This window comes from Nothobranchius furzeri, chromosome 4, assembly GCF_043380555.1.
Source record: "Nothobranchius furzeri strain GRZ-AD chromosome 4, NfurGRZ-RIMD1, whole genome shotgun sequence".
Lineage (NCBI taxonomy): Eukaryota > Metazoa > Chordata > Actinopteri > Cyprinodontiformes > Nothobranchiidae > Nothobranchius > Nothobranchius furzeri.
In genome coordinates this window covers 52,897,331-52,918,344 of record NC_091744.1, presented here as the reverse complement: position 1 = coordinate 52,918,344, position 21,014 = coordinate 52,897,331, and the positions used below count along the sequence as shown (strand labels likewise).

Below are 21,014 nucleotides of genomic sequence, written 5' to 3'. Positions count from 1 at the left end.
TAGCAGCAGAGGACTCAATCACTAGATTGCCTGCATCGAAACCATGCAAAGCTGCAGGAGCCGACTTGGAGAGCATGGAGTCCTGCGAACCCGCAGCGTCCCCCAGGACATGTTAAAGGAAGTTCTCATGCCGATCGAGCATGGGACAATGGAGCTGGCGACGGAACTCGCACACCTCCGGGTCCGAGAGTGCTCTGTTAGCATGAAGAATCCAAAGGCAGACAGGACAGGCTTTGTACAGGTGCTTCTTTATGAAGAAAAACCACGGCCCTGAGGACAGGGAAGTGAAGCAGACTTTCACCTAAATGAGTCCAACACGGTGCTCATGGCTAGACATGGAGCAGAGCAGCAGAAGCAAAAGAGCACTGAGGCAGAAAGCTAAAAGAGCCACAAAAAGGTAGCGCTCGGGGGCAAATGCTGACCAGAAGGCAGCAGAATCAACGCCAGTGAGCAGTTAAGCTAACTTTTAAATAGTATAGCCAACAATAGTTTCTTTGTACTTACATGCTATCAGCGAGGTTAAGAGCATAAGAACTGAGGAATGGCGGGGACACTGTTGCTTCTAAGTGGAGGGCGGGGCTTCCACACAGCATCACACTGTTCAGCCAGGCCACAAGAAGGCGTGATGTCCCATTGTTATACCGAGTGAATCGACTAAAGCCGGGCGTACACTGTGCGACTTTTTCACTCGTAGCACTCAGCTTCAGCTCAAACTGTACGACTTCCTCGCAGAGCAGATCTCACGAGCCAGGCGCTCACACTGCACGACCCAGTTCTCGGATGCGACCTGACTGCTCACATTGTACGTCTGGTAGCAACACGTCAGCCCTAAAAATATGCTAAAAATAGCAGTTTTTTACGTTAGACTTTTTGGTCTTGTTTTGCCTGTTTTCCTTCGGGAGTGCTGCAGGAGGACACACAGGGATTTATGGGGGTTGGATTAGGAAAACGAAATAAAGAAAGTAAATCTGTGTTTTGTGATCAGTTTAATTTGACATGAACACGACAAACACGCTTTCTTGACAATCTTAGTGAGTAAAAAAACGTGTAGAAATTAAAACGAACAACGTGTGTTATTAGGGAAATAGCGGGCGAGCGGTGTTGATGCAGGATTGCGCATGCGCCGTGAGTGGTTCTGATACTTTTTGGGTCGCAGCTGCTCGCAGCGCCGCTTCAACAGTGCGATACCCTCACGAGGGACGAGCGAAATATTAAACACGCCAGAAGTCCATGCGACCTCACGACTGCTGATCGGCAGCTGGTCACGTGGTGTTAATCGCCTCTCGTAACCCCCTGTACACTACACGACGCTCGGCGCAAAACTCGCCCCGATCTCGTGGATTCTCGCACGAGTGGAAAATCGGCTCAAAAAAGTGAAAAAGTCGCACAGTGTACGCCCGGCTTAAAAGGGAACATCAATTCATAATCCAAGACAGAAAGAAGAGTAAAACAGAGGCAGCAGGAGTCATGTTGCTGTTAGACTATCAGAGGTGAGATGTTTACATATCGCAAATATTGAATTAGACTCAAATTCCCCTCCCCCATTAAACTGAATCTGTTGGAGGTTAGTTCACTGAATTTGGATAGTCACATTTTTCCAGATTAAATAATAAAGGATTAGCCTCATAATTTGAATGAGGACTTGATTCATGACATTTGGCCATTTTTGCATACAGATGAAACTGGAAAAGTTAGAATATGGTTCAAAAGTCCATTTATATCAGTAATCCAGCTTAGACTGAGAGGCTATATAAAGGCTCAGAATCTCTCTGCAGGTGTTCTGGATTCATTAGCTGATTAATGTGTGACACTTTGAGTCTAGAATATTGAACCTTTTCATCATATACTACTTCACTAAGATTTAGGATTTAAGGTTTTCATCACCATAATCATCACAAATAAAGGCTTGGGATATCTCATGAGATATGTTAGCTTCATCTTTAAAGTTGAATTGGTTTCATCTGTATTTTTTTTTTTTGTGGCCATATTCACATGATTCCACGGTGACTGTCAGCAGTTCCAAGTCTTTACAATCATGTAAGAAATAAAGTCATGTCTGTGAAAAGCTAGTTGCTTTACAACAGTAAATGAAAGTGTTGGGTAATAATTATTAACCTATTCATCATTCTGATGGATGGGGAGAAAGTCTAGGCGGCTTATACCAGGTACAGTGAGTCAGACGTTCCTGGAAGTCTGTTCTTGACATCCTGATTGGATGAACAATGTCGATGCAGAGCAGTTTGCTTATTAATTAGCCAACAGTTTGGAAACGGGACAGAATTCACGGTCTGAAGGTCAAACAGCACACAAAACCTACCTAAACCGTGTGTGTGTGTGTGTGTGAGAGAGAGAGACCTTGGTGATCTTTTCACAACTAAACCACCACTGAGGAAAAACAATAGCAGATAAATTGATGAATATATGACACCACCTATCTGGTTTTCCAGGGTCAAAGGGGTAGCGACGGATTGTTGGCTATAGAAGGGTGTTATAAAGATGTTGTCATGAATGGCATGGTATTGTTGCACTTGTTTGAGTTCACAAAACATTAACTTGTGATTTCTTGGAAATAGTTAAAAGAAGACAACCTTTGCTTCAACTGCTTGTTATTTAGAATCCCCCTATGTGCTTAATGAATTTACACCTTATTGATAAACATCACCTCAATCGAGGGTCACTGCCGCACAATTCCTGTTACACATATCAACTCCTATTAAGACAAATGATAGTGAGTGACCTTTATCAGACAAAAAGCCAAAACACAAGACGGTGTGATAAAATGTTCACACTCACAGTGTTAGTCTCAGAACTGGAGCTGTTGGTATGTTTTATCCTTGTTATCTGTATGTTATTCCCATGCACGTAGGCACCGAGTACTCTGTAGACATGAAGTGATGAATTACCCCAACACTTTCCCACCTCTCAGGATTGATGTGTGTTTCTGTTGTTTAGTGTGATAAGATAACAAAGTTGTTTCAGGTGTTATTTATGTGAAGAATTTGTTTGGGTGGAGGTAAAAGTACCGCCCTGGTCACATAAATAGGACTGGTCACAAAGTTTGCTGCCAGCGTTTTTATGGTGCCAGTTTACGTAAACTCTAGGATGTGATGAAGCACCATCAGAAGAATTAAATTTCATTGCAAAATTCCTTTTTGTCCTCAAAGGGTTTTAAGTCCCAGAAAAAAAACATTGCCACTAGATTTCAGTAGAAGCCTTCAGGGTCTCCAAGACCGTCATCTGGTGCACAGTGAGAAGACTTTTGCCTGGTATTTAAGAAGGGGAGCACCAGGGATAGACTGATAGATATTTCTGCATTTTGCTATGTTATTCCAAAAGGGAATTGATACACCCCTCTGACAGCCGAACTGGGTTTCTAGAGTCCGATTGTTTTTGTGATAGTTGAAAACCCAGTTCTGTCAATCACTTCTGTAGCTCTGCCCTCTAGGTACACCAGGCATTCTCCTTTTGATGCATTTTTCAAACAAGGAGTGTGGGTGGAGTAAGACTCTGGCACGGGGTGACTTGCCTTATAAAGTCAGCATTGGAGGAAGAAATTAGATGTTAAATTCCTTCTAGTGCTGTTGATTCAATGTTAAAATGGCTTTCAAAGACTAAGGGAATTGTAGGTCAGACACTACTAAATGAACCCTTGTTCTCTAGATTGTTCTAATGTTACTGTTAAACTACTGCAGGCCCTGATGTAATCTGGCCTAGTTGTAGCTCATTTGTCCGCATGATGATCTCAGATGCAGGTGACTGGAGGAGTTGGATTCTATGGATGCATTTTTTTGCAAGCTCTGCAGAGAGCCATAGTCCTAATTTTCTCCATTAGCATTTTTGGGTATCTAAAATATTCCCACGTAGGATACTTAAAGGGCTTCCTGGGTGGATATAGGGAAGTCCAGGTAGTTGTTGCTAGTTCTGGTCTGTTCTAGTCGCACTTTAGTTGCTGAGAGTTATAAACACAGCTCTTCCCACCCTGGAAGACATCTCCACATCCTACAGCCTCAGGAAAACCTAGGCATTCACTGGTGACCCTCCAAACTCACTGTCTGAGCTGCTACCCTCAGAGAAGCGCTTTGTCCCCTGGGCCATCAGACCTGCAAACACTACACACACACACACACACAGACACACACACACACACACACACACACACACACACACACACACACACACACACACCGAGTCTGCACACATTTCTAGTTTTTGCTACCTCTGTGTTTTAGTTTTTTTTTTATTACTAGTGATTTTATCTTGTGGTGCAGGGTGGCTCAGAGGGTGCAGTTCTGCTGTGTAGAGTATTTTTGCAGATGAAGTCGTGTCAGAATAACAAAATAAAGCTTTTCACAGTGATCCTGCTGGATAAACACTTTCTGCTCAGTGATGTATGAGTTGAGAAAGTCCGACATAAAACATTGTAGGCACAAATTTGCAAGTGAAACTGGAAGTATAGCAACATTTAAGCCCCCCTTGAAAATAAAATTGAACATGTTGAATTCAGATTTCTAACTGTAAATAAACTTTCCCATAAGAAAGATGCTTAGCCTCTCTATGTAGTAAACCAACTTTTAGTCTTAGATGAGAATTATGATAATGATTTCCAAGAAGCTACAACCATATTTTATTAACGCTCTTTTCTGTTTTAGCTTAGATTTTCTTCTGATCTTCGAAACCATTAGGGTTTGGTTTATGTTTAGTCTACTGCCCTCTAGTGGTTTCTTCACGGTCCTGTTCCGGTATTTCATTCTGAATACTTTTTTGTTTTCCCCAGTTTAGTTGTTTTTTGCGTTTGTCATTCCAGCTCCTTTTTTTTAATTGTCCCTCTTTTCTAACCTTTTGTTGTGCTGTTCTCATCAGCTCACAACAAACCACCTTGATGTTGGCAGCCAGGGAGGGCTACAGTAGGATCATAAACCTCCTGGTTTCCCACGGCGCTGAAATCAACACCCAGGACAAGAACGGATTCACGGTTTGTCCCGCTTTTCTCTACCTGAAGTGGACCTTTTTTGACTGTCTTTAAAACTTGTATTATGTGTTTCTGTCAGGCCTTGTTCATAGCAGTGCAGTTTGGCAGAGATGAGGCGGTGCTGAAGCTCCTCCAACTGGGAGCAGACAAAACTATAAGAACAAAGAGTGGCGAAAGCCCTGCTGATCTGGCTGAGAGGCTGAAACGCACACGGGTAACCTCACAGCTTTTGTTGTTTCCTTGCAGGTTAGGGCAGTAACCGCTCGTGTGTTGTAGTCGTCTTTGTCAGGGCTGAACGATTTTAGGAAAAGATTGATTTGGGATTTTTCTAGGAAAAATTACGATTTCAGTTGAATTCACGATTTTCTTCAAATAAAATTTAATAAAAATCATATTATAAAGACATTAAAAGCTGTTAATGTTTTTCTCCCATTATCTTCCATTCAGACGAAAATGGATGGATTTTACCATGAGACGCTCTTCAATCTGCTCCGTGTCTGTCACTGGATATGTTCAGTTCTCTTTCATGTTTTGAGGCAGAATGGCGGTGCTGTTGACAGAGTTAGAGGAAGTGGTGTTCTTACCAATCACAGGCTTGTGGCCTCCGTTGCTTTTAACGGATACTTAGAAAAGTGGGCTCTGACCCTAACCCTAACCAAACCATGAACACAGCCCCAAGTGTCTACAGTTGTGTCCGTTTAGGGCTGGATTAGGGATGTGCCTATATGACATTTTGGGCTGATACGGATATTAAAGTCTTGGTTATGGCTGATAGCAATATGTAGATTTACACACTGACATTATGCTTCTGAAATGAACAGATGTTGCAGAGACTGAAAATTATGCAAGCAGAATTTTTTATTGTCTTGCTTTATTTCTATAAAGTGCAAAGTAGATTTTGTGTGTGTGTGTGTGTGTGTGTGTGTGTGTGTGTGTGTGTGTGTGTGTGTGTGTGTGTGTGTGTGTGTGTGTGTGTGTGTGTGTGTGTGTGTGTGTGTGTGTGTGTGTGTGTGTGTGTGTGTGTGTGTGTGTGTGTGTGTGTTATTAAATACACACACCACACACATTTTTGCTTCTGAGATGATTACCATCACTGTCACATGACTTAAACAGTTGAACATCATCACCTCCCTCACCCTCTGAAACAAATACACAAGTGGACATAACATAGGTTGTTAAAATTGGCCCAGTTTTACATATCTATCCCGATATGTTGAAACATGACTAATATCAGCCAGTGCTGATATTGATGCAGATATATTGTTCATCCCTAGGCTGGATAATTATCATCTGTACACACGGTTTTTAGTAAGCTACTAAATCTCATAACGCTTGAACTCATTTGTCCACAGATAGCTCGTATTTTGGAATCTTCATCCCAGCTTTCTGCTGCTCAACCCCTCTGTTCTGTGGAGGAGAGTGGGTCTAAACTCCTCCAGACAAACCCAGAGTGTCTGTCTTCCAGGGCATGGTGAGACATCTTTACAACTTGTCTGGGCTTGATGTGTTGTTTTCTTGTTGTTTTACTCTCTGTTGTAGATGACATTTCCTTGTGCATTGTATCATCCGTTTGTCGTCGTTCTGCTTTAAACTTTTAGCTGAGTAATAATCACAGCAGAGTAGGAAACAGAAACAAGATGTGACATAAGTCTGAAGCTCAAACAATAAGGCTCTAATCCTAATCTGTGTTGAGTTATTAATGATGATAAACAACTCACACTACATTGAGTGTTAATGATGTTCAGTCAGGGTAAGGGTTGTTCGTCTCACTGCCCCCTGTCGCCCCCTGCTGGATTGTGACAGTGCTGGTGTCTCTGTGCCAGGTGTTGTTAATTCACTGTCCCTGCAGACATCAACAACAAACCTCTTCATTGAGTGTTTAGTGGCTCATCGGCCCTGTCTGACACGTAGACCCAGCGCCTGGCAGCTGAAGTCTTGTTTTCCTCGTCAGCAGCACATTTCAGATATCACACAAGAACAGCAGAAAAGGCAGACTAGTTGCTGGAAGTGTCTGTAAAGATGATAAAACTGGACAAGAAACATGGCAGCTTAGTAATAGTTGCGCTTGTATGTTTGTTTATACAGTGTTTGTTAGTTTTGTCATGAATGAATGCCCTGGCTGGAGTGTGATGGGGTTTGTGTCACACAGACCGATAGGGAGTCAGAACAGTCCATGTTTCAAGTTATTAAAGTCCCATTAGTCATCACACACTCAAATTCAGGCCCATCCACGTGGGGAGTGGTGAGCTGCAGCTGTGGCTGCGCTCAGGAACTATTTGGTGGTTTAACCCCTCAATCCAACTCCTTAAGCCTGAGTGTCAAGCAGGGAGACATTGGGTCTCATTTTTCAAGTCTTTGGTATGACCCGACCGGGATTCAAACCCTGACCTCCCAGGGCGAACACTCTACCACTAGGCCACATTCACTCTGTACAGATTGTGCAATTCATCTGGATAAGTTCTTTTGTCTTTGTGGATTTCTTTAAGCAATGAGAAACCAAAATAAAACAGGAGTGACAAGGTTATTGTAAAATGTAAAGGATTTGAGTAAAAAGTCTGCTAATTGATCTTTTATCTTGTCCAGTGAAATAGAGATTACTAAAATCTCTACTTAAAGTATTTGTAGTTCATTATTTGACAACTTTGACTAGAAGCAACAATCACCACTGGTAAATTTGCAGTTTGGAACAAAATACCGAGAAAAGTTTTTGATCTTTTTTATGAATATTGTAGGAATAGAGTTTATTCATTTGAATGAAAGACTGAAATCTTCTTTGAAGAGCATTTTGAATGAATGTAGACATTTTAATAATTCATGTTCTTGAATTTTAATGATGGGAATCTTAAATGTCATTTACTGAATATTGCAGAAATCCTTTATTATGTAGCAAAACTTTCTGTCAAGTCAGCGTTTTTATCAAACTGCGTTTGCTTATGTTTATGCAATATTTGTCCAAACCTATAATAATCGTTTCTAATGTGAAGGAACTTTTAAATGCTTGTTTTGCTCTCCTTAGTGCAACGGTGCTAGATGAACTGGAGCTTCTCCTTCATGGTCTAGATCTGGGACACCTGACCAACATCATAACTGTAGGTACTATTTGAGTGTATTTTTGTTGTTATGAAATGCTCAGTACCTCTGAATGATGATAGATTTCTGTTCCCTTATCTTGGCAATGCCTGGATGACGAGCTAAGATGCCACGCTGCTCCACACACTACCAGACACTGTCAGAGCAATAGGGGGGTCCCAGAGTGTGTTTGGCACAGCTGCATCACCGACAGATTACTATCGTTTACAAATTTGACTCCAATGGATTTAGTGAAGCCTGATTCAAACTAAGGGTCAGTTGAAGTTTTCAGCCGTAACTGAAACTTGAGGACGGGGTTTGACGGGTGCAGGTAGCTTGTGATTCCCAATGCAGGCACATCTGTTACATGAGCAGCTGTAGAAAGTCCTTTCTGTGTCTGACTTTTCCCTTTCACGTAGGAAAATGACATCTCCTGGAACTACCTGTTGACCATGGACAAGGAGGACTTTGAGAAGGTAACATCTGTTGACTGTTATCTCTGTAATGCGCTGCTTGGCTTGAGGGTGAACCAGAAATGGAGAAAAACAACTGTCATCACTGGGAAGAGGTCAGACTGATAGGAGGCTGTCATAAAAACCAATTCTGTTCCTTTGGACAGCAGTTTAGGAGACCTTTGTTTTCTAAATCTTTACACATCCACCAGCTTCATTACCCTGGTACCAATGGGAAAGTCTCTGTTTATTTACAAATATCACCAGATTTCCATCAGCAGCATAATTGTAGCACTGCCAGTGCATTCAGGGGTCAGGCTGCTGAGGTTCATTCAGGGATTACTGACAAGCTCAAACATGACTCGTCCTACATCTAAAGCTGATTCCCTCGCAGCTACAGGTGACATATTTGCAAATGACCATGGAATTCCATGTGAATAACTGTGGGAACCTCATAGACGTTTGAAGTTTGGACTGGTGTTAAGACACATTGGTCTTGGCTGTGTTTCTACCTTTACTTATGAGTTCTGCTGGACAAAAATATACTTTTCCTACATTGAATCCATTAAAAAATGCTCTATAAGTAAAGGTGTTTTCACACCTTTAGTGCTTAGTCAGCCTAAATAGATCCCTGGTTAATTTTCCATTGAGCGGGTGAGGGTCAATAGGGTTCTCTCTGATGTCCATATTTCCTCTACTGGGTCTCCTCAGGGCAGTGTTCTTTCACCACTTTCATTCATTTTATATGCAGCGTATCCGGTGGGTCTTGAAGAGAATTAGAAGCTGATTAATTGATTTATGGAAAGTAATACCGTATTTTCCGGACTATAAGCCGCTACTTTTTTCCACGCTTTGAACCATGCGGCTCATAATGAGGTGCGGCTTTACTGAAGGTTTTCCTTCACCTGCAGGGGGCGCTTTAGCAGAAAGTGAAACAGGTGGAAGTCAAAGGTGGAAATTGAAAGTGCTCATTTTAATTTAGCACATGTAAGCAGCCGGCACGACAAAGAATTTGTTTCAAATCCATACCCCCTCATCATGGTAACTACACGTATGAGTTCATATGATGCCGCATTTAAGCTGAATGCCATCGATCTGGCAGTAAAGGAGGGAAACAGTGCTGCCGCACGTAAGCTTGGCATGAATGAATCCATGGTTCGGCGCTGGAGACGGCAGCGGGAAGAACTCATTCAAGCCAGCTTCACCCGGGGATGGTGACAGCAACACGGACAGCGACAATGACATCGCCACAGAAAAGGTATGTGACGAAGCTCTTCTGAGGCTGTTCAACTCCGACACTGAAGAAGAGGACTTTAATGGCTTTAGTGCGCAAGACAAAGATGAGAGCGAATGACTTCTTCTGGTAGGCAAGTGTGTTTTATTTACTAACCAGGCATGTTTTGGGTGCAGTTTTTATTTTCTAATCATCCAGGGCTTATTAATGCTGTGTCAGCGCAGTTCTTTTCTTCTAAACATGCAAATTACCGGTAATAACGTGTCAGTTCTGTTTTTATTTTATAACCATCCAGAAATATGAATGCTATCAGTGCTGTTTTCTAAACTTGCAGGCACGTTCACCCGTGTTTAAAATTCATTTTGTTGAATTAAAACAATAAAAAACCTCCGTGTAGCGTCTTTCTGTCTGATTATCTGATGTTATGGCCGTACATGCGCTGTGCGCCAGAGACCTGCATGTGGCTGCTGCGCCGCGGCTTGTATTTGAGTGCTGCGTGTGTGTAGAAAACCAGTTTTTTTGTTGGTGGGGCGTATATTGAGGTGCGCTCTATAATCCGGAAATTATGGTACATGGGGTTGGGCATCGAGCTTCGATTGGAACTGGTTCCAACTGTTCGTTTTTCCTGGAATGGCTCAAAGTTTGGTTAGGATATGGATATGTTGGAGGCATTTAGCCTCTCATCCCAGAGGCTTCTTCCAGACTTTGGTTGTGGTCAGAAACAAACACACTGGTTGTGCTGCAAGTCTTTTTCTTTCTTCTCCAATACATGTTTGTGTCTGAATGAAGGTGATGTTGTTGTTCATAGAATTAAAATTCATGTTGAAGTTAAGATTATTTCATCAATTAGGACCTGTGGTTAGCTGGCTCATGTAAAACATGGCATGTCGCCAAAGAATCGGAATCGGGAATCGATAGGAACCAGAATCGAAACGAGGAATTGAAATCGGAATCGTTCAAAATCAAACGATGCCCAACCCTATGTAACATGAGTAAGTTGCAGATCAGACGTGGCAGATGTGTTTACTTCAGCTCCCTCCTTTTGTGCTCTAACTCCTCTTAAAACCTGTTTTTTCCTGTCACTGATCTCTTGATTCTATGATTTTGTTGGACCTTTATTAATTTTTGGGATTCTTTGACTTCTTGGGCCTTTATTTGGACTTCAAATTATTCGGATCCGACAGAGGCAGCTCAGCTAAAGTGTAAGCAACCTTGAAGCTATTTTGAATGTCTGTCTTCCCTTTCCTTCTGCCCCACAATGACGGGTTTATGCTTTTTCAAAGAGGATATACAACGACTCTCTGCTGACCTGCAAAAGAAGGAAATGCTGCTGGACAGTTTTAGAACTCGTACCCCTGTATTGTCTGAGACCCTTGTCAGTTTGAAAATTAAACATCCATGCAAAATTCACTGCTCCAAGACATCATTGCTTGTGACCCCTCTGCACCATGACAACCTTCCAGCTCCTGACCCATTTTCATCTTGGTCAGAGGTTGTAGTACGTGGCCTTAGGAGAGCCCCTGTTGTTGATTCCATCCCCCCACTTGACCTTAGTCCTTCAAACCCCTTCTCTCCTCTCACTGAGGAACAACCAGCTGATACTTTTAGGCCCCTTCCTCCCTCTCAACTGTCTGATGACATCCAGCAGGAGTCTGTAGTCCAGAAGAAGCAACCTCCACACTCTCTTCCCCCAGACCTCAACCTCTGCTGACCGACACAGAATAGGGAGCCTAAGTCACGCCCATCTACTTACATGGGTCCCCGGAAGAAAGATAACATGAATGCAAGTCAGCGGGCCTAAAAATGCTATTTTGTAATTCCGCTTGTTTTGAGCCATGAATTTCACATATGATGTCCGTGAATTTTAAAGAAGCATTTTGATACCAAGAATGTGCTTATTTTTGCAAGGGGGAGTCGCCATTTTAGGTTTTGTGTGAAAGTAAGTCCACACTTACACTACAAATGTGCTTCACAAAAGTGACGTCATCGAACCAGACACGGAGAAAAGCAGAGGGAAAATGTCTGTAAATTCAGCAAACTTCAAATCCTTCCTTCAGGAGGAAAGAGCCACCATAAATCTGGCGATGTGGTAAGTAGCAGCTAAGCTAGAGGAGAAAAGATTATGTGGTGACGTCACATATGCGACGTATCCAATGTCTTGTTTGTAGTCATGCTAATTAAATCTCAAAAGTATGTGACAGGTGTGGTTGAAACACCCATCATTTGTTTTCATTGAAATTGCAGTACAACATACGTGTGATCCAGGGCGTAAGGCAAAGCGGATTAGAAAATAGCTCGTTTAGCCCCGTTGACTTGCATTCATTTTTTCATTCTTCCGGGGACCCATGAGCCGACTGGAATGGGAGGAGCCTTAGGCTCCCTATAGTGAAGGATGCTGTGTGTTGACACTGCTGGACTATCTGCCCTGGCTCAAGAGGTGAGCACCTCCACGACAAACCCTCTACCTCTGACCGCCCAGTTCCCCGACACCACAGGAACCCAAACCCAGAATCCTCCACTATTCCACGGGAACACAAATCAAGAGTCCTCTTACACCTTGTCCACTGATTTCACCTTCCATTCTTTGCTGGTAGGTCATTCAATAATCAGGAATATCTGCTTTTTCAACGTCATGACGAGATGTTTTCCATCAGCCTCCGTCCCTGCTCTCCTGGATAAACTTCCTGGTCTGCTGTGCTCCATCCCTGCTTCAAAACAAATCAAATCAAACTTTATTTATATAGCACTTTTCATGCACAGGAAGCAACACAAAGTGCTTAACAGATTAAAATGACCCATATAACCCACATTCCCTATGTAAAGGGTTAATTTACATCTATTTAATGAACCATAAGACACGAGATTCCATAGAAAATATGAAATCAATCTAATGGATCTTTGGGTACTTTTAACCAGATGATTGGAACTTTTTATTGCAGGGATTATGTAACACTTCATATTAACTGAGAGATAAGAGAAGAGAGAGTCACTTTTAAAACGTTTAAGATTTATTTCTAAACAATTTTAAACAAGACTAACTCTAAACTCTAAGTGATGAATGGATCTTGGTGTGAATGAGACGTGAGATGGATGGTGTATGTGTGAGTGATGTTTGTCATCAGAACTCTCATATCCAGAGAAGCAAGACTGAATGATGTTGTGATGTTTTGCTCTTAAGCTATGATCAGAGTTTCATAAACACATAAGACGCCATTTTGTCGCTCCACACATACCCTTAGGATGAGACCTTCGTACAGATCCAGAATGCCAGGTCCTCGGACCCCCCTTTCGGTACCGGAGCCGATGAAACAGCGTCAGCGGTACAACAGACTAGTCTTTGGATTGTCTCCAGGTAAAAAGCAACAGTTGGTTGACAGTGTCAGATGGACCCGGAGGGTTAGTGAGTTCAGCTTTTATTCTGAAAGGAACCGTTGCTTGGTTGGTAAAGTGCAACAGATTTTATCCAGCTTTTTGGTTCTTTGCTTAAAAGGAAGTCTGGGTGGCCGGTCCAATACTTCTCTTAGAATGCGGTGAACTGAACTGAACTGAAGAGAACTCAGAGAACTGAACTAAGATGGCGTGGGGACTTGCTTTATTAATCTGGATCTTTTGATTTATGGTCGAATCAAAGTTGGCAGATTTATAAACACCACAGAGACTATGCCACGCTTCAGAAAGGAAGGTTCTGATTGAATGAGTAAAAGCAATGCGTCATGTGTTTACATTACGTGTAGTCAGCATGTCTAGTGCAGCTAGATTAAAGTCATATTACTTATTAAAATTTACTAATCATAACATTGTCATTTCACAGATTGGTCAACATTATATTACTGACTAACCCTTTGTTTGATTAGTTTTGTTAAAATAGAGTTATTTGATTTATTAAAAGGAAAGAGTCCTTTGTCTTCATTCTTCTCTTGAGCTGGAAAGGGAGCAGTTTTAGAAGCAAATGCATGACCTTGAGGCAGTCTCATGCAGATTAGTTCTGTGTCAGAGGCATCTGTGGAGAGAGGGTAAATAACCTTCGGTGGAACAGCTCCGTCATCACGTTACACCTATCTTTCCCACACTTAAAACAATTATGACAGTTTCACCCCCAATCCACAAACCATTCCCAGTTGCACACACACACACACACACACACACACACACACACACACACACACACACACACGTACACATAACACATTAAAAGACCACAGTAAACACTAGGATCAGCGCAGATTGGACAGGTAATGAAAGACGCCATCAAGGGTGCCATCTGCCTTGACAGCAGCAGATCCATGGCAGCAGCCAACACACCAATCCAGGGCGCCCTGGGAGGGAGGGTGGCAACCTCCACCACTACCTGGGCACTACCCAAGGAGCGCCCCAGCCGCCGCCACTGACCACCCGTCCCGAGGCAGAGGGCTCCACAGAGGAAACACTGGAAGGATTAAAATATGTAACATGTAAAATAACAAGAGCTAATGTGGACAGTAAAATATCCAATAAAATGCGATTATACAAATAAAAAAAATAAATGTGTAACACAACAGTAATTAAAATAAAAAAGTAAAACAAGCAATGCAATAAATAGTAATCAGTTAAAAGCTAAACTAAAAAGGTCAGTCTTGAGCCTGATCTTAAAAACATGAACGTTCTCTGCGACCCTGAGATCCTCCGGCAGCCCGTTCCAGAGGCGAGGGCCGTAATAACTAAAAGACGCCTCGCCATGAGTGTGAGTCTTGACTTTAGGAATGATGAGACGGCTGCCAGAGGAGCGCAGGGTCCGCGATGGTTCATAAGTTAAAAGCAGTTGGGAGAGATGAGACAGGCCAATAAAGACACTTCAAAACCATTAAAAGTATCTTAAAATTGATCCTGAAACATACGGGGAGCGAATGCAGTGTTTCTGAAATCAGAGTGATGTGCTCCCGCTTCCTGGTCTTCATCAGGACATGAGCTGCTGAGTTTTGTAAAAGTTGTAGACCTGAAGTGGTCTTTTTGGGAAGAACAGAAAGCGGGGCATTGCAGTAGTCTATTCTACTGGTGATAAAAGCATGCATCAGTGTCTCCGTATTGGCCCAAGAGAGAATGGGGCGGACTCTGTTGATGTTCTTGAGATGATAATAATCTATTTTAGTGATGCTTCAAAGACTGATAATTCATGTGGGATCAATGATGTTACACGCCAGGAGTTTGTCATCACACAGCAGCATTTTAACCATCTCTTTGACATTCTGAAGAGCAGTAGAATGTCTGTTTACATCTCTGGCCCGATCCCCAGTTTCTTGTGGATATGTAAGTTTTAGCCGTCTGCTCTCTCTCCACTCCTGGCTTCAGTTAAGTCTGCATGCAGTACCCACAGTTTTGGTTTCATCAATAATTTTAACCTGTTTTGGAACCGTTTCTCCTTTTTCAGGCGAGATGGTATTCACTAGAGCTGAAACAACTAATCGATTTAATCGATTATAATCGATTATTAAAATAGTTAACGACTTTTTTAGTCATCGATTAGTTGTTTAATAATCATATTTTACCGCATAAAGTCTATTTTTTACCACAATCTGACATCGGTTACAATCTGTTAAATTTGCCGCCAGTGTGTGGCAGTAATGAGCCACTGATCTACCAGTGGAGCCGTAGAAGAAGAAATGAGCCAATAAGTGCCCTCGGTTTTCATGACGTATCACATTACTGACGCTCATCTTGCTGTGAGAGATGGCGGATCAACAAGAAATACGGAAGAATAATAGAAGCGACAAAACAAGAGAAATCCCGGACAAAAACCTCACGAGTATGGGAGCACTTCACTAGATGCCTTGAAAATACGGTGACCTGCGAAATATGCAAATACCATGGCACGACGGAAGCACGACGTCCCTAAGTGAATATTTGAGACGAAAACGTGGGGGCTGATATAGCAGAGGAATGTCCGGTAAGTAACGGAAAATAAACAAGCTAACGCAGATCAAATTTGGGACTTAGTGTTAGCTGAGTTCGTTATAGTGGATGTTAAACATGTTTTTTTTTTTTTGCCGCGTCAGTTTACGGTGTTCTACTTCTGATTGACTAGATGCAATCGTGAATCTCCGTGTTGTGTATCATGCGCTTGCCAAATTTAGCACGTCTGTTTATAAGAATGTTCTCGTTAAGAGAAAAATGGCACAAACAAATAACTATGTTCCTCATTCAAAAAAGGACAACTCCGCGGAGAAAAATATACAGACGAGCTGTGTCCAGGTGAATATAACGCGGCATAGTTGTACGCTTTCAATTTTTAAATACAGGAGAAATTCAGAAAGTCCTTTTTTTACTATTAAAACGCTGTTTTACCGTCTAACGCTGTAAAACGCCTCACAACACATTTTTGTCAAAATAAATGATCACTGTAAATAGTTAATTAATTCAAATAATGTAATATTGATTTAGTGTTGTAGTGTGTGTGCTGCTTTATTTTATATGTGTACTTATTTCAGTCTATTTGTGTTTCCTATGCAGAACCAAGATGGCGCCGAGGATGGTCGCCCTGGTGCTAACGTGCAGCGTGTTTTTTTTGTTTATGTCTGTAAATTGTGTGTCAGCGTGCTCTTACACCCGTGAAGAGCTTCTAAACGTCAGATCATCAATGCCGACGGACCTATTTCCAGTTTTTTTAGTGGGTGTGGCGGATTTGGTCCACTTTTTTATTAAGAAAGTGAGACGCCGTAGAAGAGGAAAACGTGCGGGAGTGCTCGTGCGTCTACGAAGACGCGGCTCATGCACGCCCTTACCTGGGATTTTCCTCTCCAATGTCCGCTCACTTAGTAACAAGACTGATGAACTGGCGCTGCTGATGAGACGGAACAGAGACTTTTCTTCCTCCTCTGTCATATGTTTCACGGAAACATGGCTCAGTGAGCAGATTCCGGACGGCGCGCTCCATTTGGAGGGATTCCAGCTCTTCCGCGCAGACAGACAGCGGGTCTTATCCGGAGGAAAGGCAAAAGGTGGAGCTGTCTGCTTCTACATCAACAATGCCTGGTGTTCGGATGTGACTGTGATTTCCCAGTACTGTTCTCCTGCTCTGGAATTCCTCTTCATAAACTGTAAGCCATTCTACTCCCCACGTGAGTTCGCTTCATTCATTCTGGCCGCTGTTTACATCCCGCCGTGCGCGGACGTGCACGAAGCGCAACGTGCGCTCGCGGAGCAGATCCTAAGTGTGGAACAGACCTTTCCGGACTCTCTAGTTATTATCCTCGGCGACTTTAACAAGGGAAATCTGAGCCAGGAATTGCCTAAGTACAGACAGTTTGTTAAATGCCCGACAAGAGAGCAGAACACGCTGGACCACTGCTACACCACAGTTAGTGGAGCTTATCGGGCCGTGCAGCGAGCTGCTCTCGGCTTCTCAGACCATGCCATGATTCACCTCATCCCCTCATATAGGCAGAGGCTGAAGCTCTCCAAGCCTGCAGTGAGGACTATTAGGAAGTGGACCTGCGAGGCTGTGGAGGAGCTTCGTGTGTGTCTGGATACAACAGACTGGAATGTGTTTGGATCTGCCACAGACAATTTGGATGAATATACAGACACTGTGACATCATACATAAAATTCTGTGAGGACAGCATTATTCCAACAAAAACCAGGGTCATTTTTAACAACGATAAGCCCTGGTTCACACCCAGACTGAGACAGCTGAGGAGAGAGAAACAAGCAGCCCACAGAGCCGAGGACAGAGAAAGCTATAAGGGCGCCAAGTACAGGTTCTCAAAAGAGTTGAAGAAGGCGAGATCTCTGTACAACAAGCGACTAAAGGAGCAGTTCTCCAACAATGACTCCGCCTCTGTCTGGAGAGGGCTCAGGCAAATCACAAACTACAAGCCCAGAGCCCAACATGCTGCTGACGACCTACAACTGGCTGAACAACTTAACTCCTTTTATGCAAGGTTTGAAATGCAACACCCATCCCCCACACCCCCTACTGCACAGGCTTCTTCAGCCACTCTGGTGTCATATGCCTCCCCCACCATCTTCACCACTGTGAATAGTTCAGTCCCCACTGACCACCCCTCCCCCTCCATTACCATCTCATTGACAGAAGAGGAAGTGCTTAGGGTTTTCCGTAAACAAAATCCTCGGAAATCCCCGGGCCCGGACGGTGTCTCCCCCGCAACCCTGAGACACTGCGCAGAGGTACTGTCTCCAATCTTCACGGACATCTTTACCATCTCCTTGGAGACCTGCCATGTTCCAGCCTGCTTTAAGCTGTCCACCATTTTTCCTGTGCCTAAGAAACCCCATTTCACTTAACTGAATGATTATAGGCCTGTGGCGCTGACGTCTGTAGTCATGAAGTCTTTTGAGCACCTGGTCCTCCCCCATCTCAAGTCCTTCACCTCCCCTCACCTGGACCCTCTGCAGTTCGCATACAGAGCCAATAGGTCTGTAGATGACGCCATCAACCTGGCCCTCCACTTCATCCTGCAGCACCTGGACTCCTCGGGAACCTACGCTAGGATCCTGTTTGTGGACTTCAGCTCTGCGTTCAACACCATCCTCCCTGCTCTGCTCCAGGACAAGCTCTCCATGCTCAACGTACCCAACTCCACCTGCAGGTGGATCACTGACTTCCTGACGGACCGAAGGCAGTGCGTGCGGCTGGGGAAGAATGTTTCCACCATTCAGACAATCAGCACAGGATCTCCACAGGGCTGTGTACTTTCTCCTCTGCTCTTCTCCCTGTACACAAACTGCTGCACCTCGAGCTATGACTCGGTTAAACTAATCAAGTTTGCGGACGACACCACCCTCATCGGCTCATCTCTGACGGTGATGAGTCCGCCTACAGGAGAGAGGTGGAACGGCTGGTGTACTGGTGCAGCAGCAACAACCTGGAGCTCAATGCTCAGAAGACAGTGGAGATGATTGTGGACTTCAGGAAAGTAACAGCCCCATCTCTCCCCCTCATCCTGACGGACACCCCCGTCACCACTGTGGACTCCTTCCGCTTCCTCGGAACCACCATCACGCATGACCTTAGGTGGGAGCCATCCATCAGCTCCCTAATCGAAAAGGCCCAGCAGAGGATGTACTTTCTGCGGCAGTTGAAAAAGGCCAAGCTGCCGGCCCAGATGATGGTGCAGTTTTACACGGCCATCATTGAGTCCATCCTCACCTCCTCCATCGCTGTGTGGTACGCTGGAGCCACAGTGAGGGACAAACATAGACTGCAGCGCATTGTGCGCTCTGCTGAGAAGGTGATTGGCTGCAGCCTTCCATCTCTCCAGGACCTGTACGTCTCCAGAACTCGTGGGCGTGCAGGTCGGATAGCAGCTGACCCTTCTCACCCGGGTCACAGACTTTTTGAGCCGCTTCCCTCGGCCAGGAGGTTACGGTCCATCCGGACCAGAACCTCCCGCCATAAGAACAGCTTCTTTCCATCTGCCGTTAGACTTGTGAACAGCTTATAAACACACAACCATGCTCGTCTTCGGTACTTGACATAACGTCACGTTATCGGCCATATTACCTTTACCTGCCATTTTTATAGCAAAGTTTTATGCTAGTTTATTATATTTTATTCTACTTTATTCTATTTTTTAATTATATTATTCATGTTATATGTAGCACGTTAGTACCGAAGCAAGTTCCTAGTCTGTGAATCGTTTGTTCACTAACAATGGCAATAAACCTATTCTGATTCTGATTCTGAGAAAAAAACAAGCAACGATGGACAACTACATGGGGAACAAGACACTCACCCCCAGCAATGCATACCACTTACAAACTCTATTCTAGATTCTACATTATTTTTTATGGAATTTACCTCATATTTTGATGCCAAAAAATTATTCTGGACTGATATTTTGCACTGTTTAGCTCATTTTACACCACTGACTGTGTTTATGTGCAATAAAATAGATTGCAGTCAACTGCACAATTCTCTTATGTTTTTCTTTTTCTTAACTGAAATGTATTAATCACTTGTATAGGTTAAATAGCTAAACAATAACAAACCGATTAATCGATTAATCGAAAAATAATCGACAGATTAATCGATTATGAAAATAATCGTTAGTTGCAGCCCTAGTATTCACCCTAACCGACATGGCTCAAGCATGCTAACCGCTAAAATCCATTATGCTTTGCAGTCCCCTAGATAGTTATCTATGGTGGATTCCCTTTCACAGATATGACGGTTTATATCCCAGCCATCTTTACCTTCTTCAGCCATCGCTCAAACCGCCACTACAAATAACATCACCCCCTACTGTCCTCTCCGATGCAACAGTCTTCTGTGTGTCTTCCAAAGCTCACAATCCCCAAAATTTTGTCTTCTGCTGACAAGCCCAAAAGTCTTCTTATTCCAGCACATTTATCAACTAGCAAAGACATAAACTGTATTTATGGCTGGAGAATCCAGAAATGCACCAGATGTTTACGACCCATTCCTCTCCAACAGGCTAAGAAGACAAATTCCCACCAGGATTCAGTTCAGGGTGCCCTGTTAAATGCCCATTCCATTTCAAACAAATCCTTTATTTTAAGTGAGTTGTTCATCAGAGTAAAAATGGGCTATTTACTTCTTACGGAGACGTGGCAGCAAGATGGAAATTTTGTACACTTCAATGAAATATGCCCACCAAATTGTTCTGTTTACTGCACCACGCCCTCACATCGTGGTGGAGGTCTTGCTGTGATCTTTAAGGACAAACATGTCTGTAAACTGGTAAAAAATGGCTCCTTTACTACTTTTGAATATCAGGTCATCAAAGTAGAGTTACAAAATGTATTTCGCTGTATTTTAATCTACTGACCTCCCGGGCCAGCTGCCCTTTTCTCTCTGAATTTGCAGAATTTCTATCATCAATGATCAAAGTAGAAACGTTTTAATTCTTGGTAATTTTAAGTTACACATTAATGATCCTACTTGTAGCTCAGCAGTAGAGTTCATGTCTATTACGAAGTCTTTTAACCTTGAACAGCACGTTTCAGGCCCGACACACAAAATGGGTTACACTAGATCTTGTTTTCTCTTTGGGACTAAAAATCAATCATTTACATGTTGAAGAAGTTCATGTAAGTGGCCACAGCAGCATTTTCTTTAATGTCCTATCTAACATTGAATCTATCCCCCACAAGCTAAAATCAAAGAGACCTATCATTAATCAGTCAGCCGTGGATGGATATTCTAGATTATTTGACAGCAGCTCAGTTCAGGGTGATGATCCAAGCTTGTTTATCCAGTCTTTGAATAAACAATGCTGTTTTCAAAAACAAATGGCCCCCTCCATGAGGCTACCACAGCTTAGCAGAACATCA

The 21,014-nt window shown here is 43.1% G+C and overlaps 1 protein-coding gene across 1 annotated transcript in view; it reads left to right on the top strand.

The window, feature by feature from the left end:
• The window catches only part of asz1 (ankyrin repeat, SAM and basic leucine zipper domain containing 1), a 117,987-nt gene that overhangs the window by 50,503 nt on the left and 46,470 nt on the right, over positions 1 to 21,014 (top strand). The window contains exons 5-9 of the mRNA XM_054732762.1: positions 4,861 to 4,972; positions 5,049 to 5,183; positions 6,322 to 6,440; positions 7,986 to 8,058; positions 8,458 to 8,514. Coding sequence (XP_054588737.1) covers positions 4,861 to 4,972; positions 5,049 to 5,183; positions 6,322 to 6,440; positions 7,986 to 8,058; positions 8,458 to 8,514 — 496 coding nt within the window. The remainder of the gene's footprint in view (positions 1 to 4,860; positions 4,973 to 5,048; positions 5,184 to 6,321; positions 6,441 to 7,985; positions 8,059 to 8,457; positions 8,515 to 21,014) is intronic.